This window comes from Lonchura striata, chromosome 1 (genome assembly GCF_046129695.1).
Source record: "Lonchura striata isolate bLonStr1 chromosome 1, bLonStr1.mat, whole genome shotgun sequence".
Lineage (NCBI taxonomy): Eukaryota > Metazoa > Chordata > Aves > Passeriformes > Estrildidae > Lonchura > Lonchura striata.
The window spans coordinates 110,240,682-110,263,655 of NC_134603.1; the positions used below are offsets into that span (position 1 = coordinate 110,240,682).

General features: G+C 37.9%; 1 protein-coding gene across 6 annotated transcripts; it reads left to right on the forward strand.

The window, feature by feature from the left end:
• Positions 1–326: 326 nt before the first annotated feature.
• On the forward strand, positions 327–20,708 carry HERPUD2 (HERPUD family member 2). 6 transcript variants are annotated; one of them, XM_021553316.2, is made up of 9 exons: positions 327–757; positions 6,127–6,204; positions 9,514–9,627; positions 11,621–11,775; positions 16,565–16,651; positions 17,292–17,414; positions 17,710–18,033; positions 19,221–19,335; positions 19,671–20,708. In XM_021553316.2, the coding sequence occupies exons 1-9, from the start codon at positions 611–613 to the stop codon at positions 19,830–19,832; spliced, it is 1,305 nt and encodes a 434-aa protein (XP_021408991.1). In that variant the 5' UTR covers positions 327–610; the 3' UTR covers positions 19,833–20,708. The 6 variants fall into 6 exon arrangements, with proteins under 6 accessions (XP_021408991.1, XP_021408992.1, XP_021408994.1 ...); XM_021553317.2 differs by having other exon boundaries at positions 19,248–19,335; XM_021553319.2 differs by lacking the exon at positions 16,565–16,651.
• Positions 20,709–22,974: the final 2,266 nt, after the last annotated feature.

Genomic DNA, 22,974 nt, shown 5'->3' on the forward strand with positions numbered 1-22,974 from the left:
TGGCCTCCAATCTGGTTATAAAATAGCATTTCCCGACCTCACAAGGACGTTTGGGATAACTACACTGCGGCATTCCCACGCAGCGGCGACGGAGACAAGACACACAGGCAGCAAAGCTTTAATTAATTCCCATGCTGAGAAGCATTTAAGCCTTCCAGTGGCCGAGACCTTCTTGTGAATGAGCAGAGCGACGCCAGCAGCCGGCGAACACCCGCCCCCCGCCCGCGGCCGCAGCCCCGCCGCCATTGCGGCCCGCGCGCGCCCCCGGGCGCCGGCGGGCGGGAGCGGCGGGGGCGGGGCAGCGGCGCCGCTTCCGGCCTCCATCTTAGGCGGCGGCGGCGGCCGCGGGCCGAGGCGGTGCCGCGGCTGGGGCGGCTCGGCCGCGCGGGTGTGTTCCGGGTGCCGCGTTGTTGCTCCTCTGGGCGTGGCGGACGAGGTTGTGATCTCCTGTGGCTGCGGTTCCCGGAGTGCCAGCGCGGGGATGGGCTCCCCCAGCTCCCCCGGGGAGTTCGCCCCCGGCCGCTGAAACCGTCCGGAGCCCCCCGAGGTGGGAGCGGCGTCGTGTCCCCGGGAGAGGAGAGCGGGGCAGGGCGGCCGCCCCGCGGGCAGCATGGACCAGAGCGTGGTGGAGCACCCGGTGACCCTCATCATCAAGGCCCCCAACCAGAAATACACCGACCAGACCATCAGCTGCTTTCTGGAGTGGACTGTGGGCAAGCTCAAGTCCCACCTCTCCAAGGTGTACCCCAGTAAGCCGGTGAGTTGTTGGCCAGCCCTTTTCCCTCGCCTTCTCGGTAAGGCTGGCGCTGCGGCGACTTGGGGACAGGCGGTCAAGACTTCCCTTAAGCCTTGTTAAATAAACAAACAAGAGCCCTGCTGCCGAAGAGTGTGACCTGCGTGAAGGCGATGGCCGGCCCTCTGCTTTCAGGGAAGTGTAACAAATATGAAGCTGCTCTTTTACATCGTGTGAGAAGATCGCAGTGTAGCATCCTGAAAGGCGATATCGCTAAAGATGCTTACTAATGCTTCACTTATCTTCTTTTTTTTTTTTTTTTTCTTTTTATTGGGAACTGAGATTCAGTTAACTGAATTTGAGACTGATTTTTGTAAATCTAAGAGCACTGGCTAAGAGTTCTGTCTGTTCTAAAAGTACAAGCAATATACTTAAGGTTAACAAGATCTAGGGAGTTCACTGAGGTGTGGAGCAGATAGATGTTTATTTATAAAATTATTTGAAATTATGTAGTTGAACAACCTCCAAAATTATTTCCTCTTCGAAAAGCCATTTTTCTTGAGATTGTGCTGAAAATTCTGCTGTCAGGTGTTATACAAACTTGTATGACAGCCGTGACTGTATTTTGAAACTTAATACCTGGAGCTTTTTTTGTTTCTGAGGGGAATACGGTTTATTTCTGAATTCCTCTTAAATTGTAAATGTGACAATTAAAAGGGGCTCTGAAAAAGCATAGGCAGTAGGTGATAATACTGTAAATGTGTAGAATGGTAGTCATGCAGAACGGTATATTTAAAAATTTCTTCCAGAGAACAGTATGAGAACTGCAGCAGCATGTGGGGCCTACAACCAGGCTTTAGAAAACACCAGAAGAAGGTGGCATTTATATTTTAAATTATTTTCACCTAGTCCAATAGAAGAATTACTGTCCTTGTTGATTTTTTGACAAAGGAAAATAAAATGGTTGCTTTGTCTCAAAAAGGGTTTCTGCCTTTTGAAGAAAGAAGAAAAGCAGCCAACAACTTGGGCTGTATCACTGGTACATTGACATCTGTTAAACAGTTGTGAGAGTTTGTGAATATAGTTACTGCTGGGGGTAATTCTCTGCTGAAAGAGCTTATCTGCTATGAAAAACAAAAATACCACTCCAGCTGATTGCTACTTTGTCCTCCTCACTAGAATTTCCTCCAGTGGGTGTTGGTGTTTAAACACTAGTTTTCTTACTCGTCCTATGAATGATCTTGCTAAATTGAGCTCCTGAGAGGAAAGAACCTTAATGAACAAGAGGTTTTCGCGTTGCACTGTAGGCTTTAAACAGTACTATAGTATTAAATTTCAGTTTCCTGAAACATCTTTCTTCTGGTGAAAATAGATTCATCAACATACCTCTCAGTATTACATGGCTAGTTCAGCATATTCAAGTTTGTTCTGGGTTAAAGAATGGGGAGTTTCTGTAATGAGAACTGTCTCAGTAATTCCAATTTAATTTGGATTTACTGCACTTGCAGTTAATAACTGAACACAATATTTCTATTTCACAGGACCTTTCAAATTAAAGTAATAACATGGGAGAGGAGAAAGGTGTTTAATAGCATGGCTCCTATGTGTAGTAAAATTTACAAGTATATTTTTGGCTTGATATATTTTGAGTGCTACTGCAGTTTTCAAATGTAAGTCCTTTTGGTTTTAGGAGCTCCCCTCCCCTCCCTTTTTTTTTTTTTTTTTTTTTAAACCAGATCAGTGTTAAAAGCTTGATTTCTCTGTTCCCTCAATATGATAGGTCCTGGAAATAATTTCTATTACAATGCTATTTTAAGGTTTTGGGAATACACCAGAACACAGAGACTATAGGCATTGCAGTGTTCTTGAAGTTAAGGGTGTAAAATAGAAATCAGTTGCTGTCATTGCTATACATAGCATTTCAAGTTTTCTGTGTGACTTGAACCTCATTCCTGTATGCACATCTGCAAATTAATCAGTAAATTATAACTGTAAGTGTCCTAATTAAGTTTACAATTTATTAAGAGTCTGTTTTTGGAAAGTGAGGTGGTTAGAATAGGCAAATGAGAAATTAGGTCTTAAGGCAATGTTGTTTGGGATTTTTCCAGATTATTTTGTGTAAATTAATTGCCTAAATACATACAAATTTCAAATACAGGCAGATTTTGATTGGTTTAGTTGTTATTAAAGTTGATATACTTTGCAAAGTAAGTACTTGAATAAGCTAAATAGGTTTAGAAGAGTGTTAAATTAGTTTGTGAGTCTTTGCTAAGATTCACATTTGTCAATACTTCTGCTCCCTGTCTGAACCAGTTTTCACAGCTAGATTACTGCAGTTACAATGTCCCTAAATGAAATACTTACGTGGAATAACACAAGGCTGCTGTAAAATCAGCCTGGGTGTCTCAGTGTGGCAGATCCTACCTTCAGTGCTTCAGCTGCTGCATTGATTACACCCATAAAGAGTAATTTAAAACTGCTGTTTCTAATTTCCCACCGTGCCTGTCATCTAGCATTTGCCTGAAGTTCTAACTAGATGTGGTTGTCTGGATTTTTATTAGCTATGGAAGAATGGGAGAGAGGCTTGGTGAGCTAAAATAATACCTGTCTGGTAGCTGCAACTGTATAGCTCAGAGATTGCCTGTGTTTCTACAAAATACTGCTACGCTGAGTTAGGTTTGGTGTTTGGTAATGTGCTGGGCATAGCTAGTTTGGACTAAGCATTGCAAAAGAAGTCTTGCATGAAAAATGGAAGAAAAAATTCCGAACCAGTAGCTCTGGAGTTCTTAGTTTTGAATACATACGTTTTGGATTTTGATCTGCAAACTGTTTCCCATCTCACTCTAGGTTCTAGAATAATTATTTTCTTATGCCATGTGCTTTCTTCTGAAAATGGGGCTACTCTAATTATGTGGTTTGAGGTGTTTTTCCATCACAGTTCAGTGTTTCAGCTAGCAGTGAGTGTCCCATTCTTGAAGCAGGAGGTGTGGTAGTGAAATTTTCTCTGGCAGAGGATGAGTTGAATGCCTTTTCCATTTACTTTGGCATATATGTGAGCTACTATGTTTCCATATTTATTACCTCTTCTTCCATCTGCATTAAAAAAATAAATGTCCATTTCAGAATTGCAGGCTTTCAACCTGAAAATTGCAAGTGATTATCCTTTAGTTCTCAGGTAGGTGTTTAATTTATGAAGGAAGGAGCATGGGGTTTAAGGTCCCATCTTCCCCATTAAAGTACTCAACACACGTTTAACCTTTTCTTTTGTGGTTTTGTAGGGAGTTGAAACGCATTACTGAAGGCCATGTAATCAGCTTTGAGGGGCTGTTCTAGTCTTGCCAGTTTCATCTCTGTAAAATATTAATATTTAAAAGTGACTTTTATCTTGTTTGAGAAGGCTTTTTAATTAGAGGGGATGGAAGAGGGACTGGTTCGTGAGGTACTGAAGAGAACAATTGAAAGTGGCAATGTAGAAAGCTCCATTAGGAGTGAGGCAGGCAAAACAACACTCTAGTGCTATGCTGGATGGTGATTTAAAGATTTGGAGTTTGAGGGGTTTTTGCTGTTGGGCTGTCCTTGTTTTAAGTGCTTATCTGTTCTGATTAATCTCCAGATAATCTGTCTCAGGACCCAGAAGCAAGGATTCTTAAAATTTTTCTTCCGATTGCACTGGTCAGTCTAAAGAAACAAGTTTCCAATTTACAGGAATTTAAAGTTTTCTTTAATCTTGATGCTTAAATTCTGATTTTTTCAGTCCTTTTGCAAACACAGAATGCAGGCTTGCATTCTGCTGGTAGCCTGTTCCATCTTGAAGAGAGCAACAAAATAGTATAGCTCAAAAGAAGTTAGTGACATGAGTCAGGCATTTTTTGTTGTTTTAAATGTAAATAGAAATAGCGTTGTTGAATGTATTTATCCATTTGAGCTGCAAATAACTAGTTCCCCATGTTGGGACACACAAAAACACCGTCCAAGGCCACTAATTAAAAATTCAGAAAAGTGCAGAAGAGTAGAGAAAAATTACTCTTAAACAGAAGTGGTAAACAGTTCTGCACAATATGTGGCAGGTTATTTTTAGAAAAAAAACCCATGTATTTAATAATGAATAGCTAGTATGGTTTGGGAAAAAAGTTAAGGCTTCAGATTTCCTGAGTATTTATTAGCAGTATTTGCTTTGAGTATCTCCTTTGTTCTAATTATATGACCATATTTTTCCAGGTAAAAAAACAAAAAAACAAAACAAAAAAAAAAAAAAAAAAAAAAAACCACAAAAAACCAGTTATGTAACATTTCTATATTCTGCTAAATTATTTGGGATTTGTAGAAGCCTATTGAAAGAAAAAGTCAAAACTTCTGTGAAAGCATTGCCTAATCACAGAGATCTGGGGCTCAGCTATTTGTCTAGTATTAACATGAACAAGACTATAGAGTGGGCAGCAGAAGGCTGGGGTAGGAAGAGGAGAGGTGTGAGGTTTGGTGTTTGCATGATGGGGAAATTCTTCAAATAGTTAATGCTGATAATGCATGTCTGTTCCATTGCTGTTAGGCTAGATTGCTTTGTTTAAGCATTTTTTTGTTTTTCTTTATTTTGTTTTATTGAGTAAACTCCTTGATTTACCATACTGGACATCTTACTTGCAGATATGGATATAAAATAGTTTCCTTTGAAATAATTCTCTTATTTCTGTTGTGTGGAATAATCCAAAGTTACTAAAATATGAATAGTATATAATTTGTTAAAAAATGAAGTAAAATCTTTGTTTACAGTATTAGATTATTTTAAACTTGGAAACTGTAAAAATAGGGAAAAAATTTAGCCAGGTTGGAAGGCTACCTTAAAAAAAGGCTTTTGCTGCTTCTTCCTTTTAAATGATTTCCCTCTTGTTATTTGTAATGATGTTGGTTTTGGTTTTTTTTTTTTTTTTCCCTGCAGGGGGTTTGAAGGTGGGGGAAAGGACTAATAACAGAAAGTCCTTGTTGAAAAAGACTGCAGTTTGTGCTCCTCTCTGTATTTTAATTGGCATTCCGTTGTTCTGCTAACTTGCTTTGCCCCATCCACTTGTCCATTTATGTTTTCAGAAGGTGCCTGGGACCTGGAGCAGGGTAAAGAACAAATCACTAAAAGACAGGAATTATTGAATGTACTCCAAAGTTTTCTTGACAAGCATTTACCCTTGTTAATTGTTATGGCACTCTTGCTGAGTGCTTAATAGCATAATTCTTTTTCAGAAGTAATTTGCGAGTAGGACTTGTGAAGCCTCTGAAATGTTCTTAAGTATGTCTCTTGGTGATTGGACTTAGCATTTGTAGATGAAAAAATTCCTTTTATCTCCACCTATATACCTGTGCAGCAGGAAAAAAGCTAAATTCCTTTCTTTGTCCCCATCTCCTAGTCTACAAAGGATCAGAGACTGGTGTATTCTGGCAGACTGCTTCCTGATCATCTGCAGCTGAAAGATGTTCTCAGAAAAGTAAGCTTTATATCCAGTATTTGATCAAAGCCTGTTTTTGGGAAATAGGAATTTATATTTGTTGTTTAACTTAAAATTTTCATTGTTATATTGAGAGATGTATGTTGATATGTTCTGGAACATGTATTTTGAAATATGCCTTGTGTGTAGGATTATGACACTTGTAGATTGAAGAGGCATGTTTCCAAATGGTGGGAGAGCAAGTAGGCTATGCTAAGTTCCAAGCAAATGATATGTTGTGTATTACAGAATCATGGAATGATTTGTGTTGGAAGGGACCTTCTAGATCTTCTAGTTACAACCCTTCTGCTTTGGGCAGGGGCACCTTCCACTCGACCAGGTTGCTTAGAGCTCCAGCCTGGCCTTGGCTTCTTTGGACAGTTACCACTGGCACATAAATGGAATTATACAACATGTTTGTGGTGACTTGGAACATCTTTTAAATTCTCAGAGGTTCAGATCCAGAACTTAAGTCAAAAGTGGCACTTGTGTAAGCAGATAATTATGGAGAACCAAGAATTCTCAATTCGTGAATAATTTCCTGGGAAGGCTGTTTGTTGTTTTGGTTTTGATTTGGCAGCTGTTATTTAAAATTTTGTTAGTTTCTGCTCTTTTAATTTTCTATTTTTTAAAAAATTGTATTGGTTCCTATTGGAACAAATAATTCTGTTAGTCTAATTTTGGATTCTTCAGTCAACATCTAGATCCCAATTCGGAATATGTGTGGCATCTCATGCAGAAGTCTTGGAATACATGGTTTTCAAACTGGCTCAAATAGCTTGGATTGATGCCAACTAATAAGGACTTCATTGAGTTAGCAAAGTTCTTAAAAATGTGTAGAACAAGACATTAAGGATAGATTATGAAGAACTTTTGTTTCAGTTTTGATAGTGACAGGAAACCTGATGCATTATGTTTACTTGTCTGAATTCTTTGTAAGTAGCTTAGAATGAATCAATAGCTGTGACTGGGGAAATACCTTAGGTCCTTGCACAGTTTTTAATACTATGAAATAGATGAACTCTATAATACAGTAACACAATAACTGGCTGTTGGTAAGGATACTTTTTTTGTACTGTATTGAGGCAAAAATAAATCTACAGGCTGCAAGAGTGAGGGGTCACATTTTAAAACTTCCTGTGGAGGAAAGTCTCCAAAGTGGATGGTGCTTTAGTGAAAGTGGGCACCTGAATTTCATTATTAAGATGGAGAAACAGATATAGAGGAGTCTTGAGTATTGCTTCAGCAGACTAACACTTCATAATCTTTATTCTGAAATAGATTTTATTAAATGGGACTTCTTACCAAAGAAAATGTTTGCAGTTTACTATGTATCAGTTTGCTAGAAAACTGAAGCTGGGCTATTGCAAACCGGTGTATACCCTGTACCATTTAAATGTTCAAGGAAATGCTTATAGAACTTATCTCAAAGCTTAGTTTTGCTTGCTAAGGACAAAATGAAATCCGAATTCCTTAAATTCACTTGGCGTACTTGCTGCACACTGGCTTTAGAAAACAAGATTTCAAACTTTGTTTATGTGCTGGAGGGAAACTAAAGTCTTCGGTCACCATAAAGGGGCTGTGTTTGCCTCTAAAGCCCTGGCATAATGCTTTAATGTTATAATGGCAGTTATAGGCCTTGGGTGTAGTTAAAGAAATTTAGTGAATTTGGAAACACACCAGTATTAAGCACAAAGTTAGAAATTTGTGTTGGAAGAAGAGGAGTTTTTATGCTAAAGATTTTGAGAGCTTTTTGAAAAATATGATTAAACTTAAATTCAGTCTCATTCTCTGCCAAAATCTACCTACTGGATTATCTATAAACTCCTAATATTATCTGAGGACTTATTATTGCTCAGTCTAGTTTTGTGGTACTTGCTCCTTGATACTGACCAGTGTCATTTCACAAATACAAAATGCCTCAAGGCTGGAAGTTGTGACACTCTCCTAGCACAGTGGTGTCCACACATTACATATGAATAGAAGCATGTTACAATAAACTGCCACATTTAATAAAGGTGTGTGCTGCAGGCTAACCAGTGGTATGCCTACCTTTCCTTGCCTTTCCCTGGAGCATAAATTCTTATCTAGGAAAAAGGTGATTAGGTAGGTTAAAGGCTTTTGACATGGTCACAGTGCTGATCACCTGTGTTCAGTGCTTTTTGATCCTTGCTATCACTGACTGGTAAGAAATTACACTTAATGTAGCAATGAGACTTGTGCTTGGGGTTAAGAGGCCAGTACATGGGGAGGAGTTTAAATGACTGAGTGTGCATTGCCTGTGCTAGCAGTAATGCACAGTGGTGTATAAAAGCATTTATCCAGTTTTCTCTATTCCTAAAAATCAAAACCATAAAAATGGCTGTTATAGCACATTTATATATAGTTTAAAAAAAAACCCTCCAAATGCAGATTTTCTGAATGTCACCTCATTAAAAATGGCAGCTTGCCTGCACCATGCTGATTTTAGAGGAGGATAGAGGGGTGTTTTTGTTGCTTCTCTTGTTTAAAATTTAGTTACTGAGGAAGCTGCAGTGTGCAATTCAAATATGCAGCCGTGGCTGTTGTGTTGCTATGGCCATGTAAGGGGATGTTTTAATTTGGTACAGTGAAATGGCTTCAGAATGAAGTTATGGCCTTCACACTGGGGGTGAGCATGCTCCTGCAGAATTGGCATGGCCTTGCTACATGGCTTCAAGTGACAGTTTCACTTTGAAACATTTAGGAATACTCAAGCCCCACCTAGCACTTTGAATACGATTCCCTGAGCATGGCATATCTGCAGGGATCCTTTAGCTGCATGTCAAGCCTGGCTCAAGCCTAACATGCAATGGTGAATGCAATGACTGGCACATGTCTCGGTCTGCTTGTGGAATTCCAGTGCCTACATTTTTCACATACCCTGACGTCTCTGTTCAATAACCTTCTTAGATTTCAGTGCAAATGTAAGCATTCTTACCTTGAGGTAAACTGAGCCCTGTAAAAGGTGGGAGATTTTTCAAATGAAAGTTAAAGCTTGTGATGCAGTTCCTCATGCTTCTTGTAGAGCTCTTCCATTGGTTCTGCTGTACTTCAGTTTTAGGGAAAACTAGGATAAAGTCAATGTTCCATATGATATTGTGGATGCCTTCTTAGAAGACATTTGTTGTGAAACAGTAGGACTGTCTTGTGCTGGTCTCAAGTGTTGCTTTATGATATTTTGTATAATGTTTCTTTAGTGCTTGCAACTTTGAACTTTAAGGACTGGTTTTTTACTTGTAAGTGTCTCCAATATTGTTGCTTTAGCTCTTCAATTTCTTTAATTTTTAGCAAGATGAATATCATATGGTTCATCTGGTATGTACATCTCGGACACCCCCAAGTTCTCCAAAACCCAGCACCAGTAGAGAAGGTCACGGAATGTCACCCTCCAGCAGTAGCTCAGTGAGTGTTTTCATACACAGGAGATGAATTCTTGCTATGCTAAGAAAACTTGCCATTAATTTATCTTTTAACTTTTTATGTTTGTGTGTAAAATGGTGTGTTGAAAGTAGAGCATGAGATATGAATTTGTATAATTAGACTTGATTATTTAAGGATGTAATTTTATTTAAACAAAGGTGACCTTTTTCAAATTGTAATATTTATTTTTATTAGATTATAAAGCACTACTTTTCCTAAGCTATTCTTTCTTTCTAACACTGTATTAACAAGTACACTTTCCTTTCTCTTCATATCCCTGTATCTTTGGCAGAAATTGCATGGTGTATTCAGAATTTTAGGAAAACTAAGTTGAGATTCGTTTTGTGAAAATTTAAGAGACCAGTCAAAATATTGCTGTTGTTGTGAGATACTGGTGGAACTTGGCCAGGTTTTTTTCTGTTTGATAGAAATTGGCCAGTATTTATGTATGAACTTGGAGCAAGTCATAGCATTTGTAAGACAGTCAAAAGTAGGAAGAATTCTTAACATTGTTTTATTTGTTTATTAATTGTTTACAGAATATGTCTGTTTATGGTGTTTGAACCTTCCCCTCCTCACACCCTCTGAAAATGATGTTGGCCTTTGGTTGTATTGTGTTTTAAAAGCAGTTATGATTTCTGTTGACAGCTTGGCAGTTTTTTTTCCAGAATTGGCAGTATCACTAAGCAACTCTTGAACCCTTGGTCTGAAAGGGATATATACAATTCCAGAGTAGGTACATTTCATCTGAGATGTGCTGATTGTCAGCATATGGGCAATAGCCTTTGAAGCTGTCTGTCTTCATTCTGCTGTTGATAGGGCCTGTGTCAGGCTGCTCTGTGACAGTCAGAAACACAAGCAGTTTAAGCAATGGTAGAGAGGGGACTGTGGCTGCAACATCTTTTCAAAGGCTTTATTTATATTTCTGTTTACAGGCAGGAGACGGGCAGTCAGCTTGGCAAGTGTTTTATTGCTGTGTACATCAGCTGTCAATGTTGTATTTGAATGACTGCATACTGCCTGCTTTAAGCAGTCATTAATACAAAGTGCTAAGTTCATAATACTTTGGAGGAAACAGCCTAAACCCAAGGCTTGAACGGCCTTTGTCCTTCTATTTGTGTTTTGTTTCTATTCCTCCCCACCCCCACTGTCTAATAGTAAATTTTACTTGTGTTCTTTGTAGGGCAAAAGTGATATGGATGTCATAAGTAATTGCACTTCCTCACTTCCTGAGTTGTCAAAGTTAAAGAGGATTTTTTACTAAGTAAATATTATAGTAATTCTTAGCAACAGGATTTGGGGATTTATTACAACTGAAATAATGCATCTCAATGGCCCCATTGTAATCTTGTTATGGTGATGGTTTATAAGCCAGGTATCAGCAGTCTGACTCTAGTTTCAGGTGTGTTCCTTGGAGCCTAAGTAGCTCCTAGCTGTTTCCCTATTCCCATTGATAGCCCCCTTCCAGCGGTGAGCGCAGCAATTCGGATTGGGCAGCTGGCACAGTGAAGAGAGTGAAGAGTAGAAGGGGTAACTGAAATAAGGATAGAGGAATGGTATTTCAAGCCCCTGTCTCTGAAAACAGTCATATCCTGAAGTTGTAATTACTTCTGTTAATAATAGCCACTAGTATTTTTGTTCCTGCTAAATATTCTTTCAATTAAGTTTTAGTTTGCTTCAGCTTTTTGAAACTATGATTCCCAGTGACTTGTGGTTTTCTCTGGAAACTATCAAGTGTTGAGTATTTCTGAAAAGTTCTTTTTTTTTTTTCCCTCTTGCACCTGAGTGCAATTTTGAATTTCTGTTTTTACTAAGGCTTGCCAGAACTGATGAAACCACAGAAGACTTACCCAGTGTTTACACTCTTAATAAAACTCGTGACAAAACATTAAAGCAAGTAGTTGTTTTAAGACACGGTAGTAAATCTTGTAGCTGTGGCAAAAGATCCACAACCTTGATTTTATTTATTTTTAAGAATTTAGATCATTCTGGATCAACTGCTGCCTCACCCACAAACCAAGTTTCTTCTACGTCTTTAAACACTAGTGCAGATGGAGTGAGACATCGTAATCTTCCACAAGCACACAGCAATCCCATGCCAAGCCACCAGTTCCCTTATTTAATGCAAGGGTAAGTGAGACTGAAGCAATCCCCACTCCTTGATACTCTATACAGTGCTTTAAATGTTCAGTTGCAATTAAGTTTCTTTTACAGTCTGGAAAACCATTTGGCTATTTCACCTTAAAGCATAAGTTGCATTAGAAAAGTTTTCATATGAAAATTAGTGTTTTTAGCTGGATGTCAGTCAAAGAGGAAGTACTCTTGGTGCTCCCCTTCAGGCTGATTTTTTAAATATTTTTCTTTATGCTTCCTGCCCTCGATTTTCTTGGACAAGTGCAGCTTTAATATGTCTTGTAGGTGTAATTAGCAATGTGACTGATAGAATTATTACTTCTGGAAATAATTCTGTCAGTTATCTGGTAATAATTCTATCAGTCTATCTGTCCTTTATTTTAGCAGTCAACACTAAATTCTTATCCGAATACAATGATTTCTACTTTTTTTACACATAAGAAATGTAATTGTTCATTTCTGCATATTTTATTCAACTGTAGAAATGATATGCAGGTGTTTTGGGTACTTGTGTATCTAAAACAGAATTTTTAAGTATTTTCCTACATACCAGTGGAAGGTAACAAGATCTAAATCAGGTCTGTTATTACATAACTATTAAAATTCTGTCTTTTCTTTTTGTGCTTAAGAAGCAGCTTTAGGAATTTTAAGCCATGTGACCTTAGCAGCTGCTTAAACATGTTTTTGTTGTTAGTAGCAGTAGTAGTAGCTTCTTCCAAGGGGAAAACAGGAGGATGGTGTGTTCTGAGATTATAGCTATCATTTCTTCAGGGAGCACTTTCAAGTTTCCTTTCTGACAAGGTGTTATCCCAGTACTGTATAGATTCTAGAAACCTACTTTAGAGAATGTTGAAACAAAATCCCCTAAAATATGAATGTGCTAACAGTTACATTGCTTCTGTTGCTGGAAAGAAAATAGATGCCAAGAGCTGTTGAAACTTAAAAAACCATCGGTTTAATTTACATGCTTTCATTAGACTTAACTTAGACTTTACTGTTCTTGCTAGTTTTCATATTGAATATGTTAAAGTTTTTTATTATCTGAAATGTACTATCTGCTGTCAAGAGTGGGTGGAGACTTAGATTATTCTGATCGATGCACCTTCACAGACATGGTCATACTTGCCCTTCTGACAAAGCTAGATGACACCAAGTTGAGTGTCAAGACTGCTGTTGGTGTTTTGTAAATTAATTCCAGAAACAATTTATTATGTGTTGTATGAATGAGTAATGTGTAATACGTTTTAACATTTTTCTAATTAGCTTTTCACATAGACATTCTGAGTGAGTTTTTGTTAAGTGTTCTGAACTGAATAGGCTGTGGACTTCAAAAAGGCAGCAGAACCATTATTTAGTCTTTGGGCTGAATTAATTTGTGTCAGTTTGGGAGACATTGCTGTCTTGGAAGGAAGGAATATCTTATACTAAAAATACTAAGTTTGACTTGCTATGTCTAGCATGTAATGTGGATTGAGAGGAGTGGATTTGCAGGCTGAAAGAAGTGCTGAGAACCTGACAAGACTGTACATATTTTAGGGGTTTCAGTCCTACTTGGACTATTTCTAGCTTGATTACCTGGAATAGGGTCCTGCTTGTGTTTGTGGTGCATCAGCAGTGCACCCAAATCACATATTTCAATTTTGTGTAATCTAGAAGGAATCCCGATGGTGTTCCGAGAGCATTCTGTGGTGCAGACAGAACTGTAGTAAGAGCAAGTGACTGGAGGTTTCCAGGAGTGCATTCCTAATCTAAACAGAAATGCCAAAATAAACAAACCCTAAATAATCCTAGGCCTTTTTCCTTTTTTTTGGAAAGTATTTTAATGGAATGCTATCAGAACTTGAAGTAGATCTTTGTAGACTGTTGAGTATTGGCTCTGCTCAACTCGAAATAATCTGTGACCAATGCCTGCTGGAGCCTGCTTGCTTCTTTAAGAATCCTTTTTAATGCTTCGGTAATCTTTCCAGATGCATCTGCTTTTGCTTTTAGGCACTGCTGCTTGTATTCCAGCAGTAAGAAATGCCCTCTCTTTTTTTAGCTGTCACTTAAACATAATTTGGGGTAGTGGAATCTAGATTTAATGTAATTTATATGCAGATCAAGATTTGTTAGGAAAATGAAGATTCATAGCTGAAGCTGGTGTTACTTTGTTGATTTTTCTTTTATTTTCATGACCAAACAATTTTTATTCTAGCTGCATGATGAAATATAGGCACAACTGATAGGGAAAGATTTCCAGGTGTTTGATAATTTATGTAAGGGTTAGTTTATTTGGGTATTTTGCAATACTTGATTGATTTGTACAAATAAGTAGTGTAGATCTTAGATGATTAAATTACATTTATGATGTTTTGTTCAGTTCCTGGCTTAAAGCTGCAGTGTGAGAGTTGAACATACTTTGGGAAAACAGCATTTAGTTCAGATTGTTGAAGTATTATGGGGGAAAAATTTAAAACCTTCTGTTGCTTTTAAGCTTTTGCAAATGCCATTTTTAAGAAATCCAAATTAGAGACAGGACTGGGCAAGTAGTTTATGTATGTGCCAACTGAGTCTTTAGCTGTGGGGAGCAAGCACAGCATTGTCTGCACCTGTGGACTTTGTTGGGACCAGGGCCTGTGTTGCACAGGTAACAGAACACATGGGCTCAGCTTTGACAGGGTTTGCATTTCAGACTGGAGAGCACTTGAAAGCAGTAAACAGACAAGAGACATCAAGGCAGTGAAATCATCTGTCAAGTGTGGGTGGCCCATCTAGTGAAATACCTTTGTATTGTGCACACAGTAATGTTTGAAAGCAAACAATGAAATTACATACTGACAGCATGCAGCATATCTTAGCACATAACTACATTGCTGCATCAGTCACCTTTGCTCTGTATTTTCTTCTAAGTAGCAGATATCATAGCGGAGGATGCTGAAATACCACCTCAAGATTTTAAGTCTGAATAAAAATTTTTGTTGTTTCTCTAGTGGTGAGTGGTATCTTTGTGATAACCTTACCTTCAAACTCTGTGCAAGGGAGTTCATTTGGGTGTCTTCCGTAGACCAAAAGAAGTAGTTTTGTACTTTTTAGCCATCCTGAGGAGCACTATGTGTCTTTTCAGAATATTCTGAAGCTACCTCTACCATTTAAACTGTTTTCTGGCTTACCCAACTGTTCTGTTGTCTGCTCTGCTTTGTTCTCCAGTCTTGGAATGCCTGTACAGATCCTGTTTGTTTCTTTGTTCTTATGCTGTTGCTGCCATTCTTTTGAAATACTATGCTTCCTACCTCTTTCTCCTCCTTTTGGAAAAAAGATGAGGAGAAAGTATTGTGCTACTTTACTTTTTCCTTGAACAGCAAGCTGCCTTGTTTGCTGAGAAGATCCTCTTCCTCTGTGGAGGTTCTTCTCACTGAAATAAATTGTTACAGTGTAAAGTGATGTTTCTGAATTTCATACGCTTACTTAATATCATGACAGCTGTAATAGCTGTATAATTGACAACATCTGCCTACATTTGATTTTTGATGAGCAAACAAAGTACTGCTGTACTAGTTGGCATTCTAAGCCAGAAGCCAGTTGTAAGCCATTCTACTTTTGCTTAATTAATGGAGCCAAGTCTTGAAAAATTAAGTCTTGCTTCTCAAAAAGTCACGTCTTCTAGAAAAGCTATTGGGATAAAAAAAATTAAAAACCCACCACAATATTTGAATGTGAAAGAAAAGAACGTGACACAACTGAACTTCTGTGGTGTGTCTTGTTTGACTGGCTACTTAATCTGCTATTAAGCTTTGAGACATCAAGAAAGCAGCTTTCAAAAGAGCTTGAAAGAAAGGCGAGGCTCAAATCCAGTAATATTTCTAAAAGATGTGTCTGTGAGGGCAAGCTGTTAGATTAAGGCCTCTCAACTTTTTTTGAGGTCAACATAGCAGTTACAAGGAAGAACCCTAAAATCTGTATCTGGTGAGAAAAGGAAGTGGTACATTTCTTCAGAACTCACCCAGGCAAGTTGAGTAGTATTGCATTTTGGTGACTGCGGTAGTAGTGAGTGATCCTGCCTGTTCAAAACCCCATCTGATGCTCTACCTGCTTGAAATTGAGACACTGCTCAGTGATTGGTCTCAGCACAGTATATAATAACACTCATGTAGAATATTTAAATCATCTTTACATTTTGAGGTCAAATGTTTTGTGAATTTTGGAGGAGTCTTATCTCTCCAAGTGTTTGCCAGTTCCAGGGATAGAAAAACACATTCTTATAGCTTGCAGCTGTAAGTCATGATTAATGTTATTAAACAGTAGTTTCATGGCACTACTGTTTCAACATGTTAATTATGCATAAATAAATAGCATCAGTAGGGCTACTAGTTAACCCTTTCAACATTTAAAATCTTGAATAATGCCTGTGAATGTCTCAGTTTGTGTTTGGTATCAGGAAAGTACTTTTGCTTTTTTTTTTTTTTTTTCCTAAACTGTCGTCAAAACAGATTATGGCTAAATGCAAACATATCAGTTTTAGCAGAGGTCATGGAGTTGCATGGCAGGCTCTTGTCCAGAATTACAGTTAAATACTTACTCATGTAACATGGAAACAGATTTTAATGTCTTCCTCCCATCTTTCTGGGCATGTCGTGTATATCTGAATGCCTGGTAGACTAATGAAATCTCTTGGTGATATCTTTGCAGGGAGTGCCTTACTTAGGGAGCAGGTGTAGTCTGCAGTACAATTACAGCAGTCTCAGCTTTTGCTACCTGCAGTCTGAATAAACTTTTCTTCATGCTTTATACTCTCATGCTGTCCTGAAAGATGTCCTGGTTTACTGCAATTCACTACATCAAAATCTTTTGGGAAAGAGTTGGAAATCTTGCCAAAACATGCTATATGCTCTAGGAGGTAAGAGAGGATAAGAAGTCTAATAGCAGACAAAACCAAACATAACAACTTATGTGCAGGACTTTTATCTCTCTTGCATGTGAATCAGAATCACATATACTCAAAATATTGAAGGGGGGGAAGTAAATCCTTTGCAGTGTTCTTAGTTGCAATCTTCAGAAGCTGTATCTGAAAGATTAGTTGTTTTTGCTTATGTTATTTCTTCACATCTCTGATCACAGTGATATTTCAGGTATTGCTTCTAAAAGAAAGCTATAGAAGATAGTAGGTTTTCCCTTTAGTCCTCCTGTAGACCTTTAAGGATGATCTCTGAGTTTAAAAGGAATTGTATGAAAGAATTTCTGCAGTTAGGACAGTCTTGAAAAATTTCCAGCATTGTTTTGTCTCAGAGATGCAGCTAGTGACGTACTAAGTACAGAACCAAATATTCTTTCTATGGAAATAACTTTGCTTATTCATTTCTTTTATGAAAATGTAATGCTTTTTTTTGGGTGGGTTGGATGATGTCACTGTTTTTTCAGTGTGTTATTTTAGGGGGACAAATGAGAGGAGAAATGCTACTTTAATTGTTTTTTAATACTAGCACTCTTTTAAATGTCACAATTCAGAGCTGAATATTTTTCTTTAAATTGTTTTCTAGCAACATAGGCAACCAGTTTCCAGGCCAAGGTGTTCCTGCTGGATTTTCCATGTATCCTGCATTCAGTCCCTTACAGATGATATGGTGGCAACAGATGTATGTACGTCAGTACTACATGCAATAGTAAGTCTGCATTACTTTAGTACTGAGCTACACTAGTGAAAAGAATATATTAAATGTTTTTTTCAGGTTAAAAATGCCTGTGTTTATTTTGTCTAGCTCTGTTTTATACTTAGTTTTGTCCAGCAAATTAGGAAATCTAGTCTTGAATTAGAATTAATGTCTTAGTAGATAAAACTCTAAGGGAAAACGCAGTTTGTTTAGACATGTATTGCATCTGGAACTGTAGTAAAGAAGACAGGCTTAGTAATTATGGTGCATGTTTTTTGACAAACCAGGTTTATGTTTGAATTTTTAGCCAAGCTGCTGTTTCAGCCCAAGTGACTTCCAGCACTGAGTCAGCGAGATCTGCAGTTGCCCAGGCTGTAAATTCAGAACATGCTCCTGCAAATGAGCCTGCAGCAGTGCCAAATGTAGCTGTCCAGGAAAACAGGCCTGTAAACCAAAATGTTCAGATGAATGCACAGGGTGGCCCAGTAGTGAATGAAGAGGACTTCAACCGGGACTGGCTGGACTGGATGTACACATTCTCTAGAGCAGCAATTCTTCTGAGCATTGTATACTTCTATTCTTCTTTCAGTCGGTTTGTCATGGTAATGGGAGCCATGCTGCTGGTTTATTTGTGAGTACAACAGTTGAGTATAGCTGCAGATTTGAGATGTGGAGTATGGTGCTAATGTTTATCCCATTTAAAATTAAAAGTTATCTATATGCAAAAATTTATACACTGCTCCTTTACAGTAGGGTGTATCTATTAAAAAATAAATTTAAACAAGTAGAGAAACTGAGGTGAAGAAAGAAGTAATTCTCAAAATGTTTTTACAGTGAGTTGGATACCTCTTATATCTGAAACACAATGTTCTTATATATTGGTCATATTAATAGATCACTATTGTTGAAATGTACCATTTTGGGATGAAAATTTAGAAAGCAGGGGTGTGAGGGGAGGGAAGCTCACATAGGTCAAGCATATACTTGCATAAACTTACTGCTTGGATATGAAATTGCAGAGTAAAGCTCATGTACATTTCCAAAATAACTTATGGGATGTGTGCAGTAAATTTTCTTAGGCAAAGTTAAGGTAGTGGTGCTATAATGGTGGAGTACTAGATATGGTAGAATTACAGAGATGTAAAAATTTTTTAACTACATGTCGTAACAACCTAAGCACATTCTGTGTTTAGTTAAGAAATACCAGTACTGTTGTCGTCATTTCCTTTTGCATATGAAGGTAACTTAATGATGTAAATAGAAGTGGAAAACAGAAATAATGCTTGATATTTTGGACTGATGTCAGTCACTAGAGTTTCCTTACATTGTAGTTTCAGTCCTAACTAGATCTGTTCTTTCATACAGGCAGGGTAGTTGAAATCAGAATATAGATGCTTGGAAACATGGGAGAGGCTTATTTTATTTACAGTGGTAATGTGGTTCAAGCATTAGCTGAAATTTGAATGGCTTTTTTTTCTACAGAAAATTAAATTTAAACTAGGAAAATTAAGGCTGCCTTTGAAAACTTACTTAACTTCAGTACTTAAAAATGGGGAGGAGACCCATATTCTACACATTAAATCACCTAATTGTGGTACATTATTTGTCTTCTGAAACTGAGGGCTGTGAACAGCAAGACCTTAATGCAGACATTGAATAATAGCCATTCAGTCTAGAAGGATGAATTACAGAAAAATAGATGTAACCTCATTCATTTGAAAATACTTACAGAATTTGCTGCAGTACTTATCTGTAGAAGAAAAATTTTTTTGTTCCTTTCAAAAGAGAGGTTTTCAACTGTTCCGCTTTCTTATGTAGACACCAAGCTGGATGGTTTCCCTTTAGGCAAGAGGGAGGCCAACAACAGGCAGCCAATAATGCAGAAGTGAACCGTGATGGGCAACATGCAAATAATCCTGATCTTGAAGAGATGGTGAGTAAGGACAGACATGTCTTTTGACACTCCTATGTATTGTATTGTTAAGTATGCTGTAGTGCCTGGACAGAAAGCCAGCTTTTGTGGAATGGAGTTGGCTTAACCAGAGGTTTTCAGCATCGTCCTCAGGTTGTGCCTGCTGCTTAAATTCTGTATTTCTCCAGTCTGACAATTACTGATTGTCTCTACTTTAATCACAGACTTTATTCATGCTAGTTATTTCAGCAGGTTGTTCTGAGAGAAGTCACTTAATGTAGGAAGGTATTGCTAGTTACCTTATGTCAGAATTCTGAAAAGAAGCAGTTGAATTGCTTCAATTTCTGTTTTTAAAGGAGCGACTTATGGATGATGGGATTGATGAAGACAACGGAGAAGATTCAAGCGAAGATGGCAATACAGAGCAGCAGCCTGGATTCATGGCTTCTGCTTGGTCCTTTATCACAACCTTCTTCACATCACTGATCCCTGAAGGGCCTCCACAGGTTGGCAATTAAAGTGGAAAAGGAACTGTCAGGCAGCCTCAGTAGCCATACGTAGAAGCGGAGCAGATTCTAGAAAGTGTTCTAAATACAGTGCAATTTCTGAAAATTTATAATGTTATCTTTTTGATCATGGTGTACAAAAATGTGTATTTGTTTTCTTTTGGCTTTCTCATGCATTGAATATTTTAAGCACAAGTGGACTACTAAATGCTTTCTTTAAGATTCTTCTTTTTCTGAAGAATAAAATGTAAAGATATTGGTCTTCCATGTTTTGTTTTAATTTCAAATGTGTGTTACTCTGAAGCAAAGAGCTTGTATGTAATCTGCACCATTACCTCTTTAAAGAGCTGTTAAAAGTATGAATGTTGACAGATCTCTCCATATGCTCTCTATTTACCTGAATAACAAATCTTGTCTTTGATGCAGGGTATGAATTCTCACATGGAATTTGGAGTTTATATAATTCCTGAGAGAATGCAGTTAACACGAGGGTTACTTGTTAATGGCATTGTAACATCTTGCAAAACACACACCACCACATTTGTCTTCATGTCAGAACATAGTAAGCTTCTTCATTTAAAAAGCTGAGAGCTTTTACTTGAGACTGTACTGACATTGATTAAAGTTGGAGGTATTTGACAGCTCTTCAAAGAAAATTGGCAATGATGGGATAAACCTTAAATGTTTGATACATACAGTACTTTTTAAGGAGAATATAGCTGTGTTGGGGCAAAACATGTACATTAGGTTTTTTTAATAAAAACTTACGGTAACTCTTTTGGATGTTTATATGCATATTTGAATGGAAATGGCTAATTTGTGCCTCCTTAAGGATGAGGATATGATTAATTTGAGAGTGTAATAAAGTTATCATGGTGGCATTACTGACATTGACCAAAGTAATATGTTTGTAGCAGCGTCTATACAGTTACGAGTGTGATCTCAACAGCAGACTATCTGTATTCTTTAACTTCATTTACCTAATTAAAACTGACAAAAAGAAAATGGTACATGAAAGAGTAGCAGAGTGCTATGTCAAGTTTTTGGTTGCCTTTCTTAATCATAGTACATTTGCATTTGTTTCTAGTTAGCATTCTAAAATTATCGCATGCTCTCTAACTTAAAAATATCTGCAAAGATTCTCTTGCACTTCCACCAAAGTAAAGCCTGTTTGATTTCCAAGTACAGGGCAAAGCTCTTGAATATTCTGAATGAGTGATAAATAGGGATTTATTTTTCACTTGCTTATGTTAAACTGCTATGCAGCGAAGTTTTAAACCTAAAGAAAACTTTTTAAGTTTCACAAGTTTGTCAGAGGAGAAATAGGGATGTAAGTCTTAAAAGCATCAATTATGTTAATTGCTGTATAGGTGGCAATGATGAATAAGTAATTTTTAATTATGATGTTCCCTTCCCATTTTTACTACTGAAAGCTGCTCTCAGTTTAAGTTCTTTACCAGATATGCATAAAATGTGTAGACCTTGTCCATGAAACAGTACCTTTTTAGTTTGGCAGATGGATCTAACTTGGCTAATATTTAAGAGCTGCTACAAAAACTTAGATTTTTAAAGGAGTGTCACAAGTGTCTTGTATGTCATTGGCCTTACTTCTGAAATACATTGAAGAAGTTTCATCTGCTTGACCTGTGTGTTCTCCCTCTCACTTTGACCAAAGTTTTTCTTCTACTATTTTTCTTTTTGTCCTTGTGTTAGCATGCCCGTAAGCTGGGCAGTTATGACCTGACAGTATGCAGCTATCAGCACCCATTTGTTGTTTCTTACCAATGTTATTCAGGTTGGTTTCTTTTCCATGCCGCAGGAAGCAGTTGGTGGCAGCTCTCTGCTGTTAGCAGACTAGATTAAAAAAGCTGCTCTCATGCTGCTAGCCATGGTTTGGTTAAAAGGCATAGAATTGTCACTGCTGATTTGTATTTAGACTAGGGTAGATTTGATGGGTTTCACAAGGTTGAAATGGTGAAATGAGAGCTTCTGGTAGTTGGCTGGACATTGAGGGAGATGTTCTGCGAGGTTTAACCAGAACGCAGAGCTGAAGTGATGTATCAGAGTGGCCACGCTTCTATGAGATCGTTAAGTCTCCCAGCTTCCACAACTTTCCAAGATGCAAGTAAGGAAAAGCAAAAATATGGTTACCGAGGAAAGTGAATGAGAAAAAACAATGAGATAGGAAGCATTACTAGGAATTGGAGGCAGAGGAAAGCTACTGGCAGAAGCAAAAATAAGGTTGTGATCGTGATTAAATACAAAGCAACCATTGAAAAGCAGATTGAGGTAAGAAATGTTTTTAGAAAAGGAAAGAACATGGTGAAGAGTAGTCAGACAAGGTCGTTGTTGCATGTTTTTCTGAGGAATTTGCAAGTAGAATTGAATAGCATATGAAGTAATAGTTCATGATGGGAGAGAAATTAAAACCCTAGGAAAATTGTTGGTTTTTCTTAGTATATCCTTTTAGAAACTGTTCAGTAGCATAAACCAAAACACAGTTATGTAGTACATGGTTCTAGGCAAAGCTAAATTCAGAATTGTATTAAGTCTGTGGCACGAAATGTATCAAAAGGCATGAGGATTAAAGCACTCTAGGATGTGCCCCAGTTGACTTGTAAGTCATGCACTTTAACAACTTTGCATTTAGAAAAAGTGATTAAAATTGATTCTTTCCTTTACTTTGCAGGAAGATGTGAAATGACAGGTGCATTTAGATTCCTCTAACTGTAGGTTAACAGTGAATCTGTGGCATTATGCGTAATACCTTCATAGTGTGTTAATGTAAGAGACTCATATCAGAAACAGACACAAGTGAAGCACATTCCCTCCATAATACTTCTGCTGTGAAGACACAGATCAGATCAGCAGTGTTGATGGAGCAGGTGTATGAAAACAGCAACAAACAGCTACTCCTTAGCATGATTTCTTAATGCTGTACTTTGAAAAACACTTTGCAACTCCTTTGTATCCATACATACATTTGCATTGACTTCTACAGCCCAGCTTACATTGAGTTTAGCAGTGCCACTGTTGGCTTAATAAGTTGTCATAGTTTAACCCCAGTTGGGAACTGTACTATGCAGCTGCTTGTTTCCTTCCCCCTTTCTTCCCTCCCTCATGGACTGGAGAGGAGAATCAGGAAAAAAAGGAA